Genomic DNA, 22,483 nt, shown 5'->3' on the forward strand with positions numbered 1-22,483 from the left:
TCACCGACCATCATGCACTGTGCTGGTTGTCGTCGTTGAAGGATCCCTCAGGCCGTCTCGCCCGTTGGGCACTTCGCCTGCAAGACTACGACATCCGCGTGCTGTACCGCAACGGACGCCAGCATGCTGACGCCGACGCCCTGTCGCGCTCTCCCTTGCCTGACGAAAATGCCCACAGCTGAATGTCTCACTTTGCCGTTTCTTCCATCGACGTTCACACCATTGCTACCGAACAGCGCAAGGACCAATGGATTGCCTCACTGACAGACTTACTGAGTGATCCGTCAGCCACACCATCTACTCGCGCGTTGCGTCGTCAAGCCCACCATTTCGCCGTTCGCGACGACCTGCTCCATCGACGCAATTACAACGGCGACGGCCGCCGGTGGCTACTAGTAATACCCCGCAGTCTGCGTTCTGACATATGCGAGTCGTTCCACTCTGATCCGCAGTGTGCACACACTGGTGTATCGAAAACCTACCACCGCATTCGCCAACGGTACTTTTGGCGAGGCATGTACCGCTACGTGCAGAAGTTCGTTCGCTCCTGCATCGACTGTCAACGCCGCCAAACTTCAACACACCTGTCGCCGGCAGGTCTGCACCCTCTACCTTGCCCTGACCGACCGTTTGGGCGCGTTGGCATCGATCTGTATGGGCCACTTCCTCTGACATCCGCTGGTAACCGCTGGGTCATCGTCGCTGTAGACCACCTCACGCGATACGCTGAAACTGCCGCCCTCCCTGCGGCTACAGCGCGCGATGTGGCCTCCTTCCTGCTCCAACGATTCATGCTGCGTCACGGTCCGCCCCAGGAGCTGCTCAGTGATCGAGGCCGTGTCTTCTTGTCGGAAGTCGTGGAAGCCATTCTCAAAGAGTGCAACGTTGTTCACCGCAAAACTACTGCTTACCACCCGCAGACGAATGGCCTCACCGAACGCTTTAACCGCACGCTCGGCGACATGCTCTCGATGTCCGTCGCCGCCGACCACACAAATTGGGATGCCATTCTGCCCTTCGTCACGTACGCCTACAATACCGCCTCTCAGAGCACTACTGGTTTCTCACCATTTTTCTTATTGTACGGCAGGCACCCGTCGCACACAATCGACACCATCCTTCCCTACAAGCCAGATCAATCTGAATGCGCGCCTCTTTCGGACACAGCCAGGCTTGCTGAAGAATGTCGCGAGCTTGCGAAGACCTTTACAACGCACGAACAAGAGCGGCAGAAGAGCATTCGCGGTGACACCACCACTTCTGAGTCTACGTTCCTCCCTGGAGCGCTCGTGTGGCTCTCGGTCCCGACCACTGCAGCTGGCCTCTCTTCCAAACTACTGCCCAAATACGAAGGCCCCTACCGTGTATGGAACGCACATCCCCGGTCAACTACCTGATCGAACCCATCGAACCATCTTCGGACATGCGCCGTCGAGGGCGCGACATTGTCAACGTGGAGCGCCTGAAGCCCTACCATGACCCGCTCATAGTGACAAGCTGCTAGGTCGCCAGGCGGCTCCCTTTTCGTACCCGGGGTAATTGTAGCGAAGCGTTCGTAGTCGGTAATGGGTCGTCCTCTCGAGCGCCTTCTAGTGGGTCGCCTCTTCTCTGAGAGCACGCTCCTCGTGCAGAGAGTCGGCCCCGCTTTTGACTGTCGCCGTCGCCGAGTGCCCGCTAATAAACGTCTTGACAATATATATATATATATATATATATATATATATATATATATATATATATATATATATATATATATATATATATATTTATATATATATCCTATGGGACGTTAAAGAGGCGTGTGTGGATTTTGATGCAAAGTGCTTGAAGCAGGACTGTGTTGCACGGGCATTACTGGGAAAGCCGAGCGTGCCGTTAGATTCACGTCTTCTTCTCAGTGGCCGGCACAGTATAAATGATTTCCTCACTTGAGCACTAAAACAAACTTTCTAAAGTTACGCCCGATATTAACGAATAACTTCCCAGCGGCTCCCACAAACTGAAGTGTCATTCGGCTACATACTCTTAGAGCATTAGACGGCACATAGAAAAATGCCTGCGGCACAGACAGGCCCACCTTCGTTCCGTTTTACGCGCTGTGATTATGAAACTTAAAAACCAACTCGCCCAGTATATTGTATTGTGTGTTATACAGCAGGCGCTATGATTTCCTCAATAACGGCCCGCAGAGCATTCCCATTTTTCCGCCTATTTATTCAGCATCCTTGGAGAAGGTTAACATATATTCATGCATTTAGATTATCTCCTCGTTGCTCTTCTTAATTTATGCTGTCTACATTCTTTGGTGGACTGCAGAGCTGTAGTGAGACGGCCTCTTTCTGAAGTTTACATAGGTCACATGTGTTCAAAATATGCATGACCATCAACTCTTTAACCGTCACGGCATCTGAAATATAATGCTGTAATACAATAGATGAATTGTCATGAGTGACAGGAGTGTCGCCTTACTCGCCGGCATTCTTGTATTTTTTTTTCGACTATGAAAGATCTCTGTTACATCTGCGAGTTTTGCGCACGTTTTCTGCCTAAAAAGATCTGATTCGGATTGGAAAAACCGCAAAAAAGAATATACAAAAACTAATAATAAAACGTACGACTGAAGCGATGCGCCTACTTTTCTGCTGTGAAAATCTGATCGCATCACACATCCTGCTACAGAGGTTATTGTACAGGAAAGCAAACATATCAATGGCTCATCGACCTTGCAGAGTGGATGCTATCGATTTCCGCTTCTGTGAAGTAAAATGAAGACCGCGGTTGTTTACCGTGTCGATGGACAACATGAAATGAATTCGAAATGCTCACAGGGGATAGGAGAAAGACATCGCACCCTGCGAAAATGCGTAAGAGACGTGGGCGCAGTATTCTTCCATTGCTCTTTATATCCCCGTGCAGCGTTGTCGCTTACCGTTAACATGAAATATACGCTAAGTTCACTTTGCCCAACGTCATCATTCGTGAGCGACAAGCAAGGACCGAAAAGCAAAGTTCTCAGTGCTTATAATTTATTTATTTATTTATTTCTATTTTTATTTATTTATTTATTATTTTTTATCGCACGCAGTCGTCTGCAAACAATGAAAACCCGGAAGAAATGTTAGTTGGAAGATCGTTAATGTATATGAGAAAGAGCAGGGGTCCGAGGACTGTTACCTGAGGAAACCGGGATGTAACAGATGTGAGAGAAGAGGAGTGTTCGTTAACGTAGACAGATTGCTGACGTTTACACAGAAAATCACGAATCCAGTGAAAAACAAGATAATGAAGGTTTAGGCGAGATAGCCTTAGGAATAGGCGGTTATGGGGTACTTTATGGAAAGCTGTTTCAAAGTCTAAAAATAGCGCGTCAATGGATGTGTTAGTATCAAGACTTGAACTGATGTCATTAATGAAGAGAGCCAGTTCAGTATCACAGGAAAGTCCCTTCTGGAAGCCATGCTGACTAGGATGAAAGAAATTAACAGAGCTAAGAAACTTCGCAATATGTGAATGAAGAATGTGCTCCAATAACTTTGAACATGCACTCGTTAGTGAGACTGGACGATAGTTTCTCGGTGACGCTGGGTTACCTTTTTTGGGCACTGGGATGACCTTTCCCACCTTCCAGTCATGCGGTAGGGTACTAGTGGAAAGTGTTTGCTGAAATACGCAAGAGAGAATTTGCTTTGTACTTTTTAGTATTTTGGTGCTGATGCCGTCTACGCCAGCTAATGATGTCATCTGTAGGCTGTCGATTAAGGTAGCGATACCAGCAGGAAATCAAAGGTGTTTCCTGCGTTACCGGATATTCAATCGGGGAAAAGTAGGGCAATTCGCGATCAGGGTATTCGATGAATACTGAGCAAAATTGATGTGCATCACGCGTGCAGTGTCATGTAGTGGAATGGGTTTATTATTTTCTTCACAGAGTGATAACGTTTTAGATGCGCTTGGGTTGATAAATTTCCAGAGCCGCTTGGGGTTAGTGTTTAGCATGTTCGGTAACGTTGAAGCAAAGAAGTTGCGTTTGGATTTTGCAGCAAGTGAATCGAAAAGTTTTTCAGTGGCGCGGTACATTTCCCGCGCATGCGCTGTGTTTTATAGCTTAGCAGACCGGTAATGCCGCTTCTTTTTGTTTTTTAGGCGCTTTAGTGCCACACTAAACCATGGTGTATGTGATCGCTCTGTTACCGTTACGGTGGGGATGTAGGAACGAATGAGATCGTGCAATTTGTTTTTGAAAAGACACCAGTCTGTTTCTACTGGGCGTTCTGAAAAGTCTTCACAAAACCAGCTATAGAATGCTGCAAGTTCCCCGTTAATGGGCACGTAGTTGCCTTAATCGTAAAGTGTCTGTTTTTGTTTACGCTTTTTGATCTTGGTTTGTGAAACTGTAGTGTAGCATTTATTACAGCGTGGTCACTTAGCCCAGTGAAGTACGAGACGGATAAAACAGTTTCTGGGTTTGATGCGAGGAAAAGGTCGAGGATACTTGATGAGTGAGCAGTTTTTTCTCGTAGGGGTGCAAACGAGTTGCGAAAGTCCGAATGTTAGGCAGGAATTAACGAAATAACTTTTCGAGCTACACTTGGACAAAGTTAACGACAAATCAGAACAAGTTATTCCGGGAAAGTTGAAGTCTCCAAGAACTATAACTGGGACATTGGGATAAGAGCCAGAAAGTAAATTGAAAACATCATGATGTTTAGCAATTGTTCAAGCATTGCCACTATTACATAATCAACAAACAATTTCGCTTAAGAAAGGTATTAAACGTCATAATGATAGAAGTTTTGAAACGCTAATTTCTAGAAACAGTCGCTGATAGTGTAATATTGTGGCTTTACTCAACAGGCTTCATACTGTATCGGCTACTGGTACACCAGTATTTCTTAACGTGGTAAATAGGCTGTGGAAGTATGCATATACCGGCAATCAGAAGAAGATCTACTGCGCGAAGGCATGATGTCGGAATTCACGGTGCTGCCTTACGGGGGAAGGCTGAAGGCAACTGCGCGTTTCCGAGAATAGACAGGCTTACAAGGCCATCCGGCACACAGTAAGGTGCCACAACATTTCTAAGCAGCCCAGCATTTATAAACGGCCGTATAAATTGTTGTACATGCTGAAGCAAATAATTTTGATTCCTTTTTATTGGTAGTTTAGGTCTGGACCCTTTCCTGGCTTCTTCGTGTCCGTGAAAACACGGATTGGATACGCACAATTAAGGCAGGTTGTCAACTCCTCGGCAACCATTTAGCCAGTCATGTCTTTGCAACCTTTTCATTTGTGAGGCCATTACTATGAATCATACCCTCCGACAAAATAAGAAGGTATTGCCAGTTTCAGATAAACCTTGCGCAGTATGTGCTCTACGTTAGTCTTGGTACATGGTCAACTTCCATGCGCCCGGTTTATTGTAGAAATGTCAAGAGAGCAGTATGTCGCCTATGAAGTTTCATATATATATATATATATATATATATATATATATATATATATATATATATATATATATATATATATATATATATATATATATATATATATCACACCATTTCCCGCTAAAGGGGACCATGAGGCAATGCGAAGCACCGTTTCGGCATGTAGAGCCCGCGTTTCACAGAGGGAGTGGAGAGGGGGAGGAGAGAGGGGAGGAGGAAGAGGAAAAGGGGAGAGGGTGAATGAGGAAAGGGGAAGCGGAGAGGGGGAGGAGAGGGAGGAGGTATGTGGAGATGGCTTGCGCATGCGCAGTAAGGGTGGTCACGCCGCACACCAATATATATATATATATATATATATATATATATATATATATATATATATATATATATATATATATATATATATATATATATATATATATATATATATATATATATATATATATATATATATATATATATATATACATATACATATATATATATATATAAAGTAGGCGAAAAAGCACGATGTACATCGAAATGCCTTTAATATAATCACAAACGTTTGGGCTGGTGGGCGTTTCTGGTTCGCGAAACGAAATTTTTTCTGAGTACGAGATTTGTACAGACTATACGAGTTTCGGCGCTCATACTTATACTTCGGAACGCTGAGAGCTCTTCCCGTAATTTAGTAAGCGCGACGGAAAACGCGAGAAGGCTCCGTGACGCTCGCGCGCAAGGACTCGCAGCTAGCGCGTAGAAACCTTGAATGCACTGTGAACGTGGCTCACGAAGGATGTAGAAAGAATTGCATACATGAAGACTTGATTCATTTACTTGCGGAAGTACGCAAAACCGTAAGCAAATCACGACTGGCAGCCCTGGCCAGGCCACCACGATCTTTCGGGGACTGCAACGGTGTTCACGTGCGTAGCGCGCAGAAACTACGCATGCAACAAGCATGAATGCACAAAGAGTAAACGTGTTAGCGTATTTGACTGAGCATAGGCGTGCGTAGGTTCCCCAACAAGGGGGTGGGGGGGGGCACAGACTCGCCGCAGCGCTCCCCCCCCCCCTCCCCGTTCGTCGCGTTCGGAAGAAGCTTCCAAGCTTGGCAGTCGATGCAAAAATGCAAATGAAACGATGACGCGCTTCCCACAGCGGCGCCGCCTGCCTTTGTTGCCTAGACTCCTGGGGGTGAAAATGGGGAGCAAACAGCTCTTGGCATGCAACATCAGTGGCCCTCGTCCGCCATTGTCTTCAAAAACCAGCACGGACATAGCCTTGCACTTTAAAGAATGACGAGGCAGGTCCAACTGTGTAATGCTACGGGGCAGACTCAGATGATCAGGGGGGAGGGCGCCCTCCTTGCCCCCCTAGTGCACACCCTATGTTACTGAGCATCAATACTTTGCTCCAGTGAACGCTTCAAGCCACCGCGATCAAAGTGCTTGCTGTTCATTGTCGGAAAACGCCTTGCCGTTCCGACACCTGACAAGCCACTCTTGGCGATGTTACGCGCCGCAGGGATAGGAATGAAAGTTTATCTCTTGCTCTGTGCGGCATTGCGGAACCGAAAACTCGCTCCCCTCGGAAAGTGAAACGTTTTCAAGAGCTACGCGGCGTAGTATGACGATGTAGAAAGGGCAGCCCCGTACACCTCCACACACCGCATGGGCGAAGTATTCACACTAACGTAGCGACGGTGCCGCCGCCTATAGGACGATCTCGCGGCCAATACAATTAAGCCTTCAAGGTAGGACCATAGAAAATTCAGCAAAACGGCTCGTTGGGACGCTCATGAGAAAAAGGGAACACTTGGTGGAACAATGTTTCTCCAATCCCTCTGTCAACATCTTTAAGATGACTTCCAATAATTTACGTCAATATAATGCAAACTTAATTTCGCCCTTTTACTAAGTACTAAGCAGGATTTTTGTTACTGTATACTCCAGTCACGCGCAGATTATTATATATTTGTCCTCAACATCGTCTTGACATCACAGTAAACTAAAGTGGAATATAGGTATGCAAACAGTACCAGAAATGACGCAGACAGTTAAAGGTAAGAATAAAGCGGAGAGCTTACCTTGACATCACGTTAAAAGGCATATTGCAGGAACCAGACGGGAAAAACCATACGGACACATAGGTAATGTATGGGTATAAAAGAAGTACAGCTAATAAAGAACTGATGCTAACAATCAAATTATGATCTAAAACCTTATAGAATAAAAGAAGAGACGTACGCAACGATAGCTCCTGTTAGGTGACTGCTTGCTCTGTTAGATCCAGCATCGGTACCGGTGGTGATGTAGCTGTTAGAATCTTATTTGCAGATAAGTCCATCTCACTGCATCTTAGTCAAACTTGCATCCACGAGTTCCTTCAAGTCGCCGACGTGTGAAATCTACGATAGGCGAAACAACTTGATTCTTGCATTCTTCAAACCTCGTAACGAAGCACAACGCAAGAGAAATTTCGAATAAGGCACTACAGCGGCATCAGAATTTGTGCGAAAGATGCCGCACGCATTGGTGTACGTGGCACAGGAAAGTAGAGAGAAGCCAACTGTCATGCCGCTAACACAACTAAAAAGGAAAAAAAAACCTGAGAAAACAAACGGTCGGCTCGGCGTAGACGTTCGCGCGCTTGTCTGTCAAGGCGACACGAGCGCTACTACATGACTCTGCTCCACCAATAGGGACGCTCAGAGCTCATCGCCTGCCCTCGCTGGAAAACTCCGGCGGAAACATAAAATGATGTCACTGCCTTTTGTTTCATTCTGGTGGCTTAGTTGCTGCAGTATCACCTTGAGAAGCGGAGTTGAGTCAACGTCTTTTGTTTCACGCGGTGGTGTTGCGATCGGAGTATCTTGCATCTTAAGATACACGACAGATTCTTCAATGTATCGGAAATACAGATACTGATACACGTCTTGTGAGACGTGTCGCGATACCGATACAAGCAACCCAAAGAGTATCTAAGACAGTATCTAAGATACATGTATGTTCGCGAACAGTAAGGTGTTCGGTAGTATTTTCGATACTACCCAGCACTGTCTGCGACGCATAGAAGCTTCGTTTAAAAGCTATGTGCAACATACCTGAGGGCGAGAAATGTTGAAGCTCTGGGTAACACAGGCCCACACAGCGCTAGTGTTACATGAGACAACTTTGCTTTCAAACATGACTGAAAAATGATTTTCTACCAAAACACTGAGTGTGTTGCATCAGCAGGTGTATCGAAATTCATTTTACAGTATTGCATTTGAGGCACATCGTTTGCCGCGTAATACGTCGCAGCTGCCAAGAGAGCTGGCTCCATGTTTACACAACCGAGAAAAAATTCTTGCCTTGTGATAGAAAACACGACTGATTGACTTCGATCTAAGTTCTGACCTGCTAGTCAGCGTTAAGAAAGGATAGTGGGCGTGAAAATTGAAACAGAGAAATATGTTAATCACAAGGACGAGCGGGGTACACTGATTGAACACGACAAGCGAAAACCGTTAAATTCGCCGCAAAAACCCGCTACTATTGGTCTCGCAATAAAAGTATGAGCGGGTGCCGGAAAGAGAATGACTTCGTAGGAATATGACATGAAGTGTAATAATGGGAGATTGTGAAATTGCTATATTTTATAGCGGACGACTTACCGGAACGCCAGTCATGTCCTAATAGCGAGCAACGAGGTGGTAGAAATGCATACGGATTAGCAGAGAGGCAAGGAGCAAAAGGCAGCAGCGTGGCTCCTACTTGGGAGTTTCTTTTTTCCTACGATCGCGCTGCGTTTCCCACAATAATGCTGACACTCAGAGAAAGAAGGGCGTTGCGAAGGTCTTTTCCTCGACGGAAAGGTTTATGCTTCACGTCGCCGATGGCAGTGGACTGGTTTTATTACAATGTAGAGGTTAAGCTACATCAAACAAGTGCCCGTCGACTACGTCGGCGAAACGCCTGAGCTGGTTGCGGAAATTTCTATCTTAGGTGAGGCCTGTGACACTGGTGTCATCCCGGCTGTGTCCTGCAGCTGCTTTCTGAGCTTACGAATGCGGAATCGGCTGAAGTGTTCTTGCGGTTCTCAAATCAAGTGACATAATTTATAGTGTTTGTACGGCGGCCACTCGAGTTGTCAGACTGCATGCCATCATTGGTGCAGTGTGTTTACCGTTCACTCTCAGCGAATTCAGGAACACCGTAGTTCATGCTACTGAGACCTCTATTAAAAGGGGCGTTGAAAAAGGCAAATTTCCACGGCTTTCCATCAAGGAATAACACAACCACACGGATATGACGAATACATTTCGTAAAGCGCAAGATTGCTAGGCCGCAGTGCGCTGACGCGGTACAATGTAGACACCACGAGTACTTTAATGGCAGAACGATTCCCTAGGACATGTCAAGCTGAAGCTAATTCCAGGTGGCTACTTGGCAACCTATAATAACTTATGACTTATCGAAAGAACATTTCCTTAGGCTTGTTGGTGCTTGTACTATCATTGTACCGATTTGTTGCTGGCGTGAAACTCCTACCGTGAAAAGGGACAAGGAGAAGACATGATGTGAAGCGTCTGTTCACTGACAGTCTCAGATGCACGCAAAACACACACAGGCCTGCGCAGCACAGCCAAGGTGCGACGTAGGTTAACCTGGTCATGACAGCATTATCTCAGGAAAACACGTTGCTGCCGAGTACTGTGTAATACATTTGTCGCTGATGCAACCAGATCCTTTAATTTTGATATAAAAAGCTTCCAGACATTCAAAAATTGCGTAAAGTGGGCGAACACATACAAGCTTTAGAGTGCGAGAATTTCGACAGCCTGTAACGTAACGCGTTTCCATATGAAGACAGAAAGTGAGAGAAGAAGTACATGGCAAACACCCGCCGCTGTGGTCTAGTGGTTATGGTACTCGACTGCTAACCCGAAAGTCGCGGGATCGAATCCTGGCCGCAGCGGCCGCATATCGAAGGAGGCGAAATGCCTGAGGCCTGTGCCCTTCGATTCAGCTGCAGTTAAAGGTTAACTTCGATCCGCAGCCACACTCCTTGAAAACTTTCAGGAAAACTGTCACACAGAGCGGGGGTTCTGTGCGACAATTTTCTTAGTAGAGTGGACCGGCTGTTGGAAAAAAAATGTTCATGGTCTTGACAAGCATGTCTTCACAGGCAAGACTACCATAGAGAGTGCTGTGAGTTTGAAAGTTGTGAAGGAGTGTGGCTATGGATTGAGCTGCACCTTTGAACTTCCGAGGACAAAGAATCGCAATTTCTTGACCTGAAGCTGCGGTTCTCCTCCTCACATGTATGTTGCGCTTTTTTCTCTAGGTCGACTTACCCACACGTCAATTATGAGTCATCTCACTCGAAGACTTTTAAACATGTCATAGCGTTTTCATGTATCAAGTTTGCCCTCTCAAAATCATGTCGCCATTCTGTTCGTGCCAGCTAGCTTTGCACTACAGATCAATACACTAAAAGCCGCTGGCTTCCCTGAAAACCTCTCTTTGCGAGAGGCTTGTCAAATGGGCAAAATCTGGGTGCCTTTGAGTGCCTCACCATGACAAGGCGGAAAAAGGGAAGGGGAAGGTCGCTGTTTTACCTTGCACGCGTAATACCTCGCACCGTTTAAAAATGTTTGCGCATCGCTTTGACCTTGACGTGGTTTTTCAGTGCGGCTAACAAGCTCCCGCGTGTGTTCCCTGCGGTGGAAAGGAAGGCCACGCTCAGATTATGGACGCTGCTGTGTGAAACACGTGAATACGTATCTGCCTGCCGCGTCGCGATGGTGTATAGAAGATACCGACAACTTGCAAACGCTCGTATATCGGTCAAACTGAGCGATGCCTTAATATACGCCGGCGTGAGCAGGAAAGGACTTTGAGGGCTAACAAGCTATCGCACCTATCTGCTCATTGTCAGGCTTGTGGGCGCCAGCCTTTGTTGAAGGAAACGTGCATTTTGTTTTCTTACCGAGTTCAGAAGAGTCGAGAAATTCTTGAAGCCGCCTACAAAACCGGGTGTTTCGTGCATGAGCTGTCCTTTGGTGGCGATATCTAGACGCGAGGTGGAATAGGAATACCCTGATGACACTTAATCTGATGGCTTAAATGTCCTTGGTGCTTTTTGTAACGTGCATACTCATAGTGCGGTTGCTTGATTCTTTAATGTTGTCATTTTTGTACTGTGTGTATATGTCTTTACACGCTTTTAGTTAAACTTCAGTTGCTACTAGCGCGCCGTCCTCTCCCCTTCAATTCTCTGTGCCGTCAATTTGTTTTTCGCGCTTTCTCCAAATATGTATTATGAGCACCTTTAAGTTTGTGAGCTAAGGCAAGTAACCTATCATAATCATTCTCATTACCGAATTCATTTTCGTGCAACAGATTATCAGATAATTTTACGTTGACAAACTCCTGCCTCATAAACCATATGTAACAACAGAGAGTCAAGGGGAGTATGGGTGGCGCAAGCAATGGTCTTTTCCCACCGTATCGACACTTCAGCGCATAGCGCATGACGCATCGAAACGGATCAGGAGATCCGGGCATTACGTTGGCTCAAGAACATTTTTAGCACATTGCTTTCCTGATAAAAGCTAGCATGGTGTCGCTGGAAGGCACTCGTAATACGGCCATGAAGCCTATGATAAGGACCGCAGGAAAAGAACTACGCCAACGGAAGAAGAGAGGCACACTAAATTACGGTGTATCCTCATACGCAGACAAGTTCGTAGAGTAACTGCAGTGCTACAATTTTCGCTCTTTATGCTCGCCGCACTACGTGGTGGTACAGGATTTACTTTTATATAGTTGGTCAAAAATAGCCTCTGGATTACCTGTGCAAAAATCTCCTTTGTCGAAACTTTTCTTTCTCTCCTGCGCATTATTTGCGTATCTGTATGCTTTTCTTAGAAGAAAACGCATCAACTATTGTAACTTTTCATTGTTACTGAATATATGCAATTGGTTCAGGTAATATTCAGGTAAATTACCTGTGTAGCCGAGGCATACCTGCTTAATATGCGAGGGCACATATCAGCGTCCTCCCCGCCGTGATTTCGAGAGTTGAGCAATATTGCTCCGGACTCCGACCACTAGTTTGCACTAGCTAATGTTGGCTACTTTTGGCTAATGATGACTGATTTCATCGCCTGTTGTCATATATTCAGTGTCAATCAGTATTGTTGACTAAATGAAGATGTTTCCCAATTTGGGATGTCACTTCGCGGCTATTGTTGATACTATGTGTGCGCTGATATAACAGCAAAAATGTCCTTTTCCTGAAACAACACTTGACATCAACCTCAATTTGCACGTCCTGGATTAATTCGTGTGCGGATATCTGGCGTAAAAAATTACAGTTTTGGCATTTACGTGGCACCGTGTTTAGCAATGTATTATGGGGTTTATTACCGTAGAAATGCTGTAATCATTTGCGAAGTTGGTTTCTGCGTTATCAGATTAAGCAAGTCTTAGGAATGTGAGGCCTGCGCTAAGTTGGTTAGCACGCTGATAGAAGACGTAATAAAATAATTCTGAGGGTCATACGCGCAAAATCGACGACATGAGTGTGATGCACCCCGCAGCATTGTCTCTGGATTAATTTTGACAAACTGTTTTTTTCAGCGTGGACATATATTTGAGTAAACTGTTGTTTTTGCATTTCGACTACATTCGGTAATCGAACTCGCGTCCTCGAGCTTAGCAGCGTGACAACTTAAATGCTGAGCCACGATGGCGGGTGCACACTTAGAGCAGTTGTAGTTATTTACTTTCAGATCATATCTCCCAATCTCTAAAAGATTGCTTGTCGCGATCGCATACTTATCAGCCTCTGCGAAAGTGGCATTCTAGGAGGGGCTTGTGTGACATGCATAAACCTAAGTTTGTTGTTTGTGTTGATTATGCTGTCGACAGAATCACGTTAAGCTGCGGGAAATAGCGCTTTGGGCCGATCGCTAGATGCCTATATAATCGCTTCGGGTAACCCTGCGATCAAGTGCGAAAAATCGAAGGGCGGTCTCCTTGCCGCCCACTGGTCTAGTGGTAATGGTGCTCGACTGCTGACCCTATACGGTCGCGGTGTCGAATCCTCGCCGCGGCGGCCGCAGTTTCGTTCTTGAGACCCGTGTACTTAGATTTAAATGCATGTTAAAGAACCCCAGATGGTCGAAATTTCCGGAACCCTCCACTACGTTGTCCGTCTTAATCATATCGTGGTTTTGGGACGTTAAAACCGAATAATTATTATTATCCACAATATCAGGAAGCTGTCGTGATAGTGAAAAATAAATGCTGGGAAAGCCATTACCTGAGGTAGAGATGATACACAGATTGAACAGTCGTTGCGTCAGCACGCCATCTGTTGCGTTATTCGGAGTAGGGCCAGCGGTTATTCGGGCCAATTATAGACCGCTTTTTAATCGTGGCTGTGTTGCCAGGGCACTCAGTGTCCCTCATGCACGTGCGCAGGTCTGTGTTGCTTCAGAGAGAGATTTGTTGAAAGTTATCGCTTGTGTTTTCTTGCCTCTTTTGTTGTTGTCTAAAAATATTTTTCTCTGTCCTTCTGACCCTCGATATTGCGCGATAGAAATGAAACTGGCAGTAACACGGCCTTCATGTCATTGTCGACCACTGCAACTTCCGGTTTGTTGTTTTTCCATGCTGTCCTTTGAAAAGCCGGTTGCTGTTATCGCGGCAGTGCAGCGAGCATCAAGACAAGGACGTCAGACTGATTAACGAATGGGCAAAGTTGACAGCTCTTTTCGATGAGTTTTCCACGAATGGCTCATCACTTAAGCGTATTGGCATTACTGCTTATTACAGGAGACAATATGTACTGTACGACGTTTTACGGATGTTAGGTTTAATAACGGGCAGCTGCATTATCTTTGCCTGCCCTTGGCGCCAGCTGGTGACATAGAAATTCAATTCTTGAGGGGGAACATGAACCCGTTACTTTCATGTCACCATCAGGTTTACACGCACCTCAGCAAGGTGCTTATATGGACAATCGTATTCAACGAAGTGTCGATATATTTAAAAAAAAGTTGAAATGACGCATGGAATAGGCTTTCACCAATCTATTCTAAGAGCAAGCAAGATATACTTTCAGAAATTGCATCGATCTTCTCGCCTACAAACTCTAAGTTGAAGGCTTCTTTTTATTGCATAATAAATATGAAAGCCAGATACATATTTCCCGAACAGGCTTGTTTTCAATATTTGCACAAATACAGAATTTTAAAAGCGAATCTGTTTAGCCAATCATTCCGTGTGAGTCGATCGCAGAAAACTATCATCATCTTGCCGCTGTGCGGCTATCTCAGAACGAGTACAGAGAGAGGGAGAGAAACAAAGAAATAGAGAAACAAACAGAGAGACGAAAAGAAAGGTTTAGAGAAAGAGAAAGAGAAAAAATTCTTGTCGAAAAAAAGCTATTCTTGAGATGGTATTCGAAGCCGCGTGCCCTCCATCCGAAAGCGAGTGTCCCAACAACTCGGCTATCCAGGCGTGCTAGCAGTGCATAGCATAGCCTTATGTAGTATAGTGTAGCAAGGGTGTGGGAAAGGGAAGTGAGCGTGAGGAGGAGAGACGTGATGGCGAGGAGGAGGGAAAGAAGGTGGAGAAAGAGTAAAGTGTGGCACAGAAATAATGAGAAAGAGAGAAACAAAGAGAAAGAAATGCAGAAAGAAAAAAAATCGGAATGGTTCCCAGATATTCTTGCGTGACCTGCGCAAGGCAGTGGTTGCATATGAAATTGGTCGGTTACATAAAAAGATTGGGGAGGGGCTAAACATGTAGGGAAGGGTGTTTCAGCTCTACTAACGTGAAATCTGTGGAGGGGCGAAGCATGCAGTGTGCGCCGGTGTTTCCCACACAGAAATCACTGCTAATGGGCAGTGAGAAACAGAACAGAGATTAGACACAGAGACCTGCAGTCCTCTTTTAGCTAATGTGCACGCTGCTATTCTTTATTGTTCAACTACGCACAAGAGAAATCTCCCACCGGCACTACACTGCAGGTCAAGATCCAGTGCCTCTATATACGGGGTGGCCGGTGAACGGTTGTACAGCGCGAGCAGTCGGTTTTTTTCAATGAAGAAACTCGCTAGCAAATGCTGCCTGCGTCGGCGTTGTCTCTCGCGGGCGAGGGCGCGTTCTCGTTCCTTGCGAGCTGGTAGTTCAGCCTTCATCGCAGAAAGAGCGTTTCTATAGTCAACGCGCGCCGTTTGCTCTCTCTCGCCACACCGCGAGCGCTGAAGTGGTGGCGCCCTCGCTTGCGCTCAAACAAATGGACCGTCCTGACAGCAGACGACGACGGACGGCGCGACAGCAGACGACGATGCACGATGCACGCCGACACGCCTAGTCACTAAGGTGCTTCGCCCCTGAAAGATAAATGCAGTACGCCTGGCTGCGTACTCCCAAGAAGGAAGCCGCGCGTCTCGAAGCTAGACGTGTCGGTCGACGGGGAGTGAAAGCGATGACGGGTCCGTGCTTCGCTGTACCAAGCTTTGCGAGACTTAGTGCACACTGCCTACAATTTCTTCCTCTCAGAATTAACGCCGGGAAGTACTTCATTGGAGAGCGATGTCGCTGTTCAGTCGACGCTTTGTTTTGCCTCCTGCTAGTATGCATTCGTGCACCACGAAAACGGCCCATGTAATTGCGCTAAAGGGGCAGCGCCTTTGTTCGGTACCAACGCTGAAATCTACTTATTATTGATGTTTTAATAATCGAAGCTCATAGCGGGGGATATCGCAAGGTTGCTACCGAAATGGAATTTCCATAATCATTGGTTGTCTGTGCGATGAGTCATCCACAACAAAACTGTTGAGTGATATAGCAGCGTGTAGCGGAGCCTTAACCGCGCTAAACAGCAAGGGGAGATTCTGTAAATATTAAGGGACCGACAACTGATTTTTCTCGACTCATTTTTGTACGGCGCGACAGAAAGCTCACCCTTCGCAGTGTTTGTTGCTGCAGTAGTTAATCCCAAAAGGCTGTAGTTACTTTACAAGCAGTATTTTTCGATCTGAAAGGCTCTAAACACGGATGCACATTTCCTCAACAACGCTGAGAATTGATAGCGATGCCGCTAGCCCTTCTCGCGATTTGTGAAATCTATCGTTGTTCTGATTTCGCAGGAGTTTCTGTAACTATGCTTCCCTGCCTTTATTTATAGCTTTTTTCCAACTATTTTTGAAAATAACAAGCTGTTACAATGAGATGATGTGGCATTATACACCTTTCCTGTATTTGTACCGCGTTGTATGCGCATGCGTCCAAGGTTGCCTGCGCCTGTGTCATGGGTGGTTTGTTCCGGCGTCGTTACTCTGTCGATGCACGAGCCAAGCCAATTCATCGAAAACGTCACTACGAATATGCGTGGCCGCGCCGAGTAGCAGCACGCGTCATTTCTGGGACAAAGTGTAGGTAGCAAAACTATGTCGCTCCAAAATCTTAGCGACCTGAAAAATGCGTGCACAGTTGCATGAGCACACTGAAAAGTTGCTCAAGACGCGCTGACGAGCATGGGATCATTACGTCACGCGAAGGCAGCGCCACTTTAATGCATACTACTAACGCAGGCCTATATGTACATTATTATGCAGTAATACCTTTTAATAGAAAGAGACGAACAATACTTCAATATTAACAAAAAAGTGTCGAGCGCGTACAGCAGTCAACGGTCACGTGGCCGGTTTCATCGGATCGTTCATCTTTTTGCCGCCAGAGGCGTCACGGGTCATTTTTCGCGACTTTTAATTGGATTGGATTGGAAGAACTTTATTAACAAAGTCCGGAGGCGTCCGGACATTCAGTCACAACTTTGGGCTGTCCAGAGGGCCCACGATACGGCGGTAGGTCTCGGGCTGACTGTCCCGTCGTGGGAGCGGCCCGCAACTTTTAATTAAGAAATAAAAATATAAATCAATCCCTACGGAAAAATCAGGGTTGGTTTGAGTCAGTGCGATGGAAAATGTTTCCATCAGTGGAGTCATCTCATTTCATGTTCTTGGCAGTTGTCGGTCCATTTAAAGGGGCAGTGACACAAAAATTTTGGTCTCTTATTTTTTTGCTGCAATGTGTTGCTCGGGACCTCTTTGTCATAACACGGCACATCGTATGCTGCCGCGCGACAGATAAATAATTATAGGCTCCTCATTACCGACGAGTCTCCGTTTCGGTTTGAGAGAGCTCCAAAGACGACAAGCCGCCAGGTGCAACTATCATCACCTAGCATGTGCAACACTCGACCATCAGCACTCAGAACTGTGACGCACTTCCGCACGATACGCAACAAGAAGTCCGTTCGAACAGGAACGGCACAGCACAAACTTTCAACGCGTACGCCGCGGCCACGGACTCGCGAGCAGCCGCTGCGTTGTAGCCTGCTGGAGGAAACGCGGCAAAAAGAAAAATGGCGTCTATGACGTCATCATAACTGGCTGTATTGAACGCAGCGTGGTGACGTGAGCAAAGTAGGGGGATCACCGTGGGTCATATTTGAGGGGGCGGTGCCCGATCTCACACGTAAACTTCAAAATTCATGTAAAATACCTTCCAAGCTATGTTGGCTGTTGATACTTTGCAGACGATATACGCATGTTCACGGGAATAGATCCCGCAGGCTAGTTCGGCCACAAAATTTTGTGTCAGTACGCCTTTAAGCTCGTGTTCTTGATCAGTTGTACATTCGCTGGCTATATATGGGTCATTCAGCAAGCACATCGCGCTCTTCTGATAAACCGTCAGTTTGGCTGTACATTATTATGCCATTATAAAATAATAACACGCAGTTTATTTTACAGTTATAACCTTGACAGGCATCAGGCCTTCTCTCAGCAGAATTTTCGGCCCCTAATGGGTATTTCATAGAAGAGCCCCCTTTTTTTTAATTACTGCCAAAGGTTACTTTTTTTTCTGGGCTAATATGAATGTATGGCTTCAGATGACAGGTACGCATTTTTTACTTTAACTTCTCAACTTCATATGTTCATACTTGTCGACACGTGGCATTCCGCGTGTACTTTACAGTTACTTTTCGACGTCTGTGACCTCGCAACTGTGTAGACGCTGTTAGTGGTCGTTTTTTAAAGAAAACAGACGGCAAGAACGTACTTGACCGCTCCAACACCATTCCATCGGATTTATTGTTCCTAATCGATGTTAACAACGATTTACGGAGATTTCAGGTTTTAAGTACTGCGGGATGCTGACAATGCCCGAGCGGAGCCATATATTGGGTACGTGCCTTCTGCTGTCGCACGATCACGCGGCGTGTTGGAGCTGACGCACGGTTCCTAATTTCTGTTATGGTCGAGGTCTGCCGTGTGCCGTAGATAGAAAATGATCATCATCATGAACCGGTACGCGCTTAGTCACCGCCCAAGCACTCGGTACAGATGGCTCACAAGAGAAGCTGCAACGTGCGGCGCCTGATCGGCATTCGCCGCCGTGTGTTCCCTAGTTAATTTTTAGTGAATCACTGTGTAGAGAAGTGGGTGCTGCCCAATTTCTGTGGCACATACGATCTATAGGAGTTTTACAGCAGAGCTGTTATGGTCGAGGTGTGCCTACAGGCATGGAGAGAAAAAGATAGAGCCGCAGATTAAAAAAAAAGACAAAAAAAGAACAAGCATGGCCATGTATAGAGATAGCACAGCAAGGGGTAGGAAAGAAACGGGTGAGAGGTTAAAAGCCTGGCCAAGTCAGGGCGAGCTAGCTGCCCACCAGCTGTTCTGTGACCCATTCTCGAGCGACCTAGTGCAAACAGTGCTAATGTTTTGAATGTCTGCCACGACTTGCCGATTCCACGCAGCAGTGGCACAGACAATCGGTTCGTAGGATGTAGCGCGTCACAAGGAAATCTGTTTCTGCTCGCTGTTTCCAAACTGAAAAGCCATGGAAGTTCAACTGCGACGCCATTTTGCTGCATGTTTACGCGGCCTATGCAGAGCTTAACGTAGCATATTACCTTCTGGCTGTGCTTTCTGCGGATCATTTCACTGGAAGTTTTGCAAAGAGTTCTTTTGTAGTAAGGCGTGCTTAACCATTTAGAATTTGTACCGGAGAGGTTTAGACATTACTTTCCAATTCATATCTGTTTTCTTGTTTGAACCTTATTCGACACTCACTTTGTTATATGGTTCAGAAGGGATATGAAGTTGGAAGATAGTGGTGCGGATAGTCTGGAATAAATATGCCTGCGATGCGGACGTGCTGTGGATAAGTACGCGTGATTTTCTCTAGAGGACTCAACCTTTCGGCTTGAAAATTTGAATGGAATCTTGCGCATCTCGTGCTTTTCTGTGCCTGTCTTCCCCAATGTAACGTTTAGAGAGGCGTAAGTGTGCTTTACAGATCTCAGTCATAGCACCGAAACGTTGCGACCGTACTGCAGAGTCAGCTGAACTCGTTGCGTGCCCCATTCCCCTCCAGGCCAAGGGGTCGTGATGCGCTCATGTGCTTTACCACAGTTTAGCCATTGAAAAGGTTCGAAGGGTGCCGTTGTATAAATAATACAAATAAGATAAATGCCGATGCTCGCCGTCGTGACTCACCTGTATTGCGGCATGTCCGTTAGCAACGCTTGTCAGGTCGTACGACTGGCGACCCATAGGTGCAGCTGGCGGGATTGATCCCGAACCGGACGCTGCTGTTATGCGGCGAAAGATGTCTGCGATGCAAGCGGTGAGCAGCTGGTGCGCCTGCCTGCCTGAGCGTGTGTGTCAAGAGCACATGGGGACAACACGTGAACGCCAACTTCACCTGACGGATTCTACGGAAGTATATTGCAATGCTCGAGGCCCCTGTACCTGAGCGTTTGCCAGCTCGTGCTTGGCCACTTTAGCTTTTCATTTAAGTAGACCAGGGAGCCGGCATGGGCTCGCGCTGTACATTTCCCTTTTTATTGTCTCCGTAAAATCACTCGCGCGTCCCTGGAAAATACCCTCTCTGACGTAAAACTCTTTCGCTTTCCCTTCTCCCCGACCAGAGCGCCGCACATCGCGTGCAAGGTGGATGTCACACGACCGCCTTTGTCTCCGCTCTTCTCGCGTGCTGCTGAGGGCGCAGGCTTGCTCACGAGTTTGACAACCGAGGCAACGGAGATAACGCCGTGGATGCTTTTCTGTCGCTGCCGCTTTTACGGTCCCTTTCTGAGCTTTCTTTTGTTTCACAAGTATGTAAGCAAGCCGGCAACTGCGGAACATCGGTCAGGGAGACGCCTGCAGGGTCAAACGCTACAGCCGCTTATCGTTTTGTTCCGCGTGTACTTTACCCTGCGATGTGCAAGATCGCGGCTGACACCTGGGCGCCGTCTCCCGGAATAGAAGCGATAGCCACGCATCAGCCACTCCTTTCCCTCCATAGCTTCTCTCTTCGTTTTACGGCGTGCGTCTGCACGAACAGGCTTCCCTCAAGAACGAACGCAGTCTCGCCTCTACGGCGCCTGCGCTTGTGGCAATAAACGCTACAGTTTCAGCGCATTCTTTCCGCCTTGTCGCGCGTCCCGCTCACGTGCACGGGATGGGTCGCGTGGCAGCACATGACTCTGTAGACGCATGGCGCCGCCGCCACGCTGCGCTCATAAACGAGACTCAACCCGATTCCGCATTTACTTGGGCATGATGCGTTGTAGACATACAGTGATGAAACCACTAGTCCAGATAAGAATCGAATATGTTCCTAAAGAGGGGAAAAATACGAAAAAAATATATGCACCTTTTCGACGCACTTAGTGTCTCACGCCCAGGTCGCAGATGCCCAGGTCGCTTGCGTGGAAAGTGGCGAATGCGCTGAGGAAACATAGTCGTAAACGGGCGCTTATGATGCTTACATGTGAGATCTCACTATCAGCCCCTAAATGTGCGCAAGAGGTGTGGGGAGTAGTCCCGTCCTCAGAAATTATAACCACTGGCCTGAATGCAGCCGCTGACACTGTCATAACGTACAGCTCGGCACGTGTCCGTTCATTTATATATTGAACATTATTATCTACAACACATATATACAACGCCCTGAACTGAAAATTTTCAGTTCAAGGCCTTTATCTTAAGTGGGGCCTGTCAGGCAAGTGTCATTTTGTGCCCTGTATCCAATGGCAGAAAAAAATTCGGGGGGAGCCAGGGGGTCCCACTCCCTGGCTACACGACTGGCGCACATCGACCGACCTTTTGGGAACGCTTGTACGTGCTTTTTGCGGTCGTATAGATGCGAAAGGTGAGTAGAAAATGTGCTAGCTAACATAGCGTGGTTAAGTTTTACTGATACAACATTTCTTCATTTTTTTTGGTGCTCACGAAACTCCCGCGTTAGTTTCACATGGAGCCAGCGCCCGCCGAGGCGCAAATGTGCATCGAAGGGCATGTGAGAGCTGTTGCCGTTGTGGTTGTGCGCGGGGCAGTCTCGATATTCTAGCTTTCTAAACAGTCGCTTTACTTGCACGTAGCTACTTTTAACACTCAGCATGCGTAAATGAGCGCCTAAGTGCGTCGTAAGTCTAGAAATGAGCACACATGTGCTTATTTCACCTGTTCCTGCTCAAAACATGTAGCTCACGGTGGTTTTAGCCTTTAGTATAGGTTCATACACAATTGAAAGTGTATTGCTAGAGTGTACTAGAACAGGGGAGTGCTCGGAATGGCCGCAACACCAATGTACAGAAAGTAAAGCTAAACAGGTTCAATCCACCTGCGGCGCTGCGATCGGTTGTGTGCAATGTATCGCCGTTTAAGGGTTGCGCGCGGCTCCGCCAAAGTGGTGCAGGGGTAGAATTCCCGCTTTGCACTCAAAAGGCCCGGGTTCGCATTGCAGCTGTAGATGGTAGGTTTTTATTCTTAGTGTCACTTTTTATAGCCGTGTTGGTTTTCCTCTGTTTCTTAAATATAGTTTCTGTTGCTACTTATTGCTACAAAAAGTAACGTAAAATCACTAAAATGTGAAATCTAGTTTCGAGTCCTGTATTCGCGAAAGTCTCGGAGGCAATACTTTACGTTTTTCTTTAATCCCGGGCGGTGGCGCTGCAAATAACTGCGCTCCAAG

The 22,483-nt window shown here is 46.6% G+C and overlaps 1 protein-coding gene across 1 annotated transcript in view; it reads right to left on the reverse strand.

The window, feature by feature from the left end:
* Nucleotides 1-20,345, reverse strand: part of LOC119386513 (uncharacterized) — a 35,620-nt gene extending 15,275 nt beyond the window's left edge. Inside the window, exon 1 of the mRNA XM_037653778.2 lies at nucleotides 20,002-20,345. Within this exon, the coding sequence (XP_037509706.1) occupies nucleotides 20,002-20,058 (57 nt within the window). The 5' untranslated portion in view covers nucleotides 20,059-20,345. The remainder of the gene's footprint in view (nucleotides 1-20,001) is intronic.
* Nucleotides 20,346-22,483: the final 2,138 nt, after the last annotated feature.

This window comes from Rhipicephalus sanguineus, chromosome 3 (genome assembly GCF_013339695.2).
Source record: "Rhipicephalus sanguineus isolate Rsan-2018 chromosome 3, BIME_Rsan_1.4, whole genome shotgun sequence".
Taxonomy (NCBI): Eukaryota; Metazoa; Arthropoda; class Arachnida; order Ixodida; family Ixodidae; genus Rhipicephalus; species Rhipicephalus sanguineus.